General features: G+C 40.3%; 1 protein-coding gene and 1 pseudogene across 3 annotated transcripts in view; one reads left to right on the plus strand and one right to left on the minus strand.

The window, feature by feature from the left end:
- LOC138001027 (histamine H2 receptor-like) overlaps positions 1-1618 on the plus strand; it is a 9562-nt gene extending 7944 nt beyond the window's left edge. For all 3 annotated transcript variants that reach the window (XM_068847706.1, XM_068847699.1, XM_068847713.1), the window contains exon 3: positions 1-1618. This exon is cut by the window's left edge and continues 378 nt beyond it. In XM_068847706.1, coding sequence (XP_068703807.1) covers positions 1-607 — 607 coding nt within the window. In that variant the 3' untranslated portion in view covers positions 608-1618.
- LOC137971185 (uncharacterized) overlaps positions 1-5000 on the minus strand; it is a 225030-nt pseudogene that overhangs the window by 117190 nt on the left and 102840 nt on the right.

Raw genomic sequence — 5000 nt, forward strand, 5'->3', positions numbered from 1 at the left:
AAATCTTGCTGTCATCTCGTTGGAGCGCGTGCATGCCACATATCGTCCTTCCAGGCATCTATTCATGGGCAGACGAGTCTACTACGTCACTATAGCTATCATTTGGCTAATAGCTATTATCAGAGAAGCTCTTCAAATCACGTTAGACAAAGTGCCTTTTCAAGATCGCGGGAAGATCCCTTTAGTAATAAATTCCGCTCTGTATATTGCATACTATTTACTAGTTCTTCTTGTTGTATGCATTTGCTACACTTCAATTATTATTAAGGTTCGTTTTGGACCGCGAATGAACCGCTTCGACAACGGAGTTATCATGAGAGAGCGCCAGCTATCCGCCATTTTGTTTGCTGTTACAGTTGCTTCCCTGATCACTCTCTTGCCTGTTATAACATATATATGTCTGCGTTTGTTCCATCCTGATTTCACTTCGCCGAAAAGTCCCGTAAATTTTCACCTGCGAATGTTCGTGCTAACATGTTTCATATCAAACTCGTTGGTAAATCCCATCATCTACGCCATGCGCATGCAAGGCTTCCGCACCGGCGTGAGATATTTACTTTGCGGTGGCGCTCCTGCTGATGCAAACATGGCCGCTATTCCACTTTAAGAAAACCTGTAGCTTGGTCTTGATCGTGAACTGCAGCAGTTTCATGTTGAGCCCTTTGAAATTCAAACTGACCAATCGGCAATCGTAAGAGGCGCGCACAATGTAGTGAGCCAATCCGAAGTCGATGTAGATTCCAGTGGAACGAAAACGCATGAGAGCGGGTTTTTTGGATCTTTATCTTGCCTCTGGTTGGTGAAGAAAGTGAGGTACTCTATATCTCAATCATAAGGCATAGCGAAGAAGCACTTTTAAGGATTCAGCAAACTCTGTCTAGGTGCCATTGTAAAGCAGTTAGGAGAGTTATAACGATCGAGGACTTGAGCCAACAGCTTCAGAAAATTTTAAGATCGTTGTTCTTAAAATCATACGTAAAACCGAATTCGACAGAAATGTTATTGCTCATTCAAAATTCTCTTAGATCTCTTTAAAAAGCCAAGGAGAAGTATTTATCGCATCATTGATTTCTTTCTCTCATTACGAAGCAAGTTTTTAATTTTCAGGGGAAAAGTAACGATACCATTTACGCCTAAAAGAATATAAGCCAATCAAACGCGGGGAAATATTGTTAAAAATTAATAAATAGTAATGCTGGTCATTCGGTTTATCCCATGCTCGGCCTATGCATGACTGATAAACGAACATGTTCTTGTCCACTGCAGCGATAATGTTTGGAAGAGTATGGTGAACTGTTTTTGGTGTTCCCAACAAGATTCGAAAGACCGGATAATCATCATACTTGACCGATCATTTAACTTAGTAATGTAGGACATACATTTACAATGTGTATGTAATAGTTCTACTCTGCCGGAAATCCGAGCTAAAATAATTAAAAGTTTGTATGTTTTTATGCACACCATGTTCAAGACAATCCCCGGGAAACTTGGGCATAGAGCTATGACCATGAAGTCATCCTCCTTCTGACATGGATCAGAAAATTTTCGAAACTTAATTCTGGAAGTTTGATTTACCTCGTGATTTTGACCTGGGCCCGGTTGTTCAAAATCCTATTAACGCTAATCCCAGATTAAAAATTAACCAAGGAGTTTATTTCTTTACTCCCAAATGCTGTTTAACGCTGATTTTCGGCAAAACTTTACATTAGAAGAAGTTAATCTTAAAAAAAAAAATGAACAAAAGAAACTTTTACCAAAAAGTTAAAAAAAATGAAACAAAAGTTTACACTAATCCTGGATTAAGTTACTCGGCTTTCGAACAACCGAGCCCTGACGTTCCGCAATTTTGAAACAACCATTAGGGGTCATTGTGGGAGGCGCGGTGGCCTCATGGTTAGTGCGGACGACTCCGAATCGAGTGTTCCGGGTTGGGGTCTTGTGATGGTTCGCGATCCCCTGGGTCTCGCAAGATTGCGAGGAGCAGTTGGTTGAGCACCGGGCTGTCACGCGGGAGGTCGTGAGTTCAACTCCGGCCGGACCAACACTCAGGGTCTTTAAATAACTGAGATGAAAGTGCTGCCTTTGTAATTACATCTGCAAATGGTTAGACTCTCTAGTCTTCTCGGATAAGGACGATAAGCCGGAGGTCCCGTCTCACAACCCTTCAATGTTCATAATCCTGTGGGACGTAAAAGAACACGCACACTTGTCGTAAAGAGTAGGGCATGTAGTTCCCGGTGTTGTGGTCTGTCTTCTGTGATGTATCATGATTGGGAGGGTAAATGCTCGGAGATATTAGCTCCACCAAGCTACTCTAAAAAATCCGAGGGTAAATAAAGATATATGATGATGATATGAACAGGATAAAACTAAGTGTAAGACAACGCACTTCACACCCCTTCGCACAAACCCGCAACACAGTATGAATTTTAAGAAAACGCGTACGACTTTTGATAAAAGATATAAGTTAACAACAAGTATAACAGTTAGTACAGTGACTATCTCTAAATTAACTAATCTTACTTAGAATTTCTTTATGCTTTATATATATTTAAATCACAACACTAATTAAAATAAACTAAATACTTTACTTTGAATATTTACAGTATTAAACAGTTCAGTTCAGTTCAGTTCTTCGCTTTCACTCCTAACGCTACTAACCAACAAACCAACAAACCGACTAACCCACAAACCAACAAACCTCAGCCAGCAATGCAGCTTTAAACCAATTGCTTCTCGGTCCGCTTCTGCTTCTGCTCTCCGGTGCCTCCTATCTTTCTCGGACTTTATTTTTCCTGTTCCTCTTTTGTCAACTCCGGCGCTCAGCTTTTCCGTTTTCCTTTTCACTAAAGAGCGGTACAGTAATATTCTCCTCGCTCCTTCCTCCACCTTATACGTAAAAAAAGAGGTTTTGTCTTGATGTAAGGTTGGGGTCTGTTAAAGACTTTCAGCATTGACTGATTGAGCGTTTCTGCCCTCCACTTTCTTCTAAAATTGGCCTTCCCTCTTGTCAACAAACCTTGCACCACTTCAACAACCAACCCACGCCCACGACTTTTTACATCCATATATAGTTAAACTAATTTATTCAAATTACGACAAAACATGTTTTTTTTAGATGACTACATAGACCCTTTGCTTATATGGCGCCTAAATTTGAAAAACAACACTTTGTACATCCTTAGCCTCGTACTTATGTTTCTAGACAAAGGATTTTTCATATGAATGTGAGGCTTAGGATGTACATTGCCATTTATGCAAAGGGTCTATTACAACACTTAAAAGAAGCTCTATAACACTAAATCAGATAATACATAATACAATAGGGAATCGTACAATACATAGCTAACATTCACACTAACGAACAAGACGAGTGGCTAAAACTATCTAGAAACTGGTGACAAAAAAATAATAATAATAATTACATGACAGGTCCTGACTGGGGAAATTGTGTTGTGTTCTTGGGCAAGACACTTTACTCTCACGGTGCCTCTCTCCACCCAGGTGTTTAAATGGGTACCGGCGAAATGCTGGGGGTAACCTTACGATGGACTAGCATCCGATCCAGGGGGGAGTAAAAATACTCCTAGTCGCTTCATGCTACGGAAACCGGAGAAAAGCGCCGCCCTAATGAGCCTTCTGGCTCGTAAGCTGTGACTTTACCTGACTTTATTAGGGGTCTTATTGTTTCATTCTCATTCGGGTTAGGGGACCCTTATCTCGAAAGTCCCGAGACTTTTTTCGGTATCACCATTCCCTTTGAACCTTAAGAAGGTCAATTATTTGGTTTTTAGCTATCTTAAAAACATACTAAAAGACGAACTCTTTAATGGCAGTTTCACAAATGGCTTTTCGAGCTCAAAAAGTTATCGGGACTTTCGAGAAATGGACGCAGTTTCGTGTTTTTATCCGAGTGCGGAAAAGCTTGGCTGACCTTTATATTTTAGTTCTTTATTCACGCAGTACTGCATGTCGGTCTCCTTCTACAATGAACATTTTGCTCGCTAAACAGAGTTGCTACCATCTCTCCTCTGATATGCATCTTTCATTTTTATGAAATTTGGGCAGTGAAAAATACCCTCACTATCTGGAACTCCTAGCTGCAAGGGAAGAGATTAAAAAAATCCCAAAGAAATCCCATTATGGTGGAATGGATAAGTGAATAAGATATCAAGGGACTGACAAATAAAAACTCAGTTCCAAGAGTAAGTAACTTCGACTGTTTTTTATGTAAATAACCCCGCCAAAGCGGAGTGCATTATGGGAAGGTGCAAGTGAATTCTGGACATGAGATGTCTTCCCCATTTTAAGGAAACCATTTCTCATAAGATGACAAAAGGGCTCAAAGAAAAATTGGCCAACATAAGGTTCGATTTAGCAATTCTGAAAATCAACGGGATTTGTCTTTCATTAGCGGACTCGTCAATTTAAAGGTAAAATAGAAACAAAAAATCATGGTAGTCCTAATATCCACAAATCAAAAGTACTTTAACTCAGCAGGAAAAAGAGAATTGTCATGATCCACACCATAAATGATTCGTCAGTGACAATGAACTAAAAAAGTTGAATTGTAAGGAAACTTTAGCTAGTCCCATAGCAGCGAAAGCAAAAAAGATGTAAAAAAAAACCCGTTAGCAGAAGAGGTTTTTATTTCTTTAGCAATCAGTTACAAGTGTTGTTGCATAACACCATTCAGTTCATTAGCTGCTAGTTAGGTAGACCTGGTTTGCCCATCGTTCACCGTCAGACCCACAGGCTGCAGATCTGCCGTTACGGTTCTTGTCAAAGGTCTGATACACTGTAGCACTGGCTGTGCACCATCGTCCATTCTGAACTGCAAACATCTTGTATCCTTTTCGCATTGCAGCCACGGCCCACTTTGCAATGGGGTTCTTTCGAGTACCATAACGATCCATCGAGAATAGAATCTCTTCCTTCCACTGTTTGAATGGCTCGATTAGAGGTGTCTTTGAAGCAGCCGATGGTTTTGAAATCTGCAG

This window comes from Montipora foliosa, chromosome 1, assembly GCF_036669935.1.
Source record: "Montipora foliosa isolate CH-2021 chromosome 1, ASM3666993v2, whole genome shotgun sequence".
NCBI lineage: Eukaryota > Metazoa > Cnidaria > Anthozoa > Scleractinia > Acroporidae > Montipora > Montipora foliosa.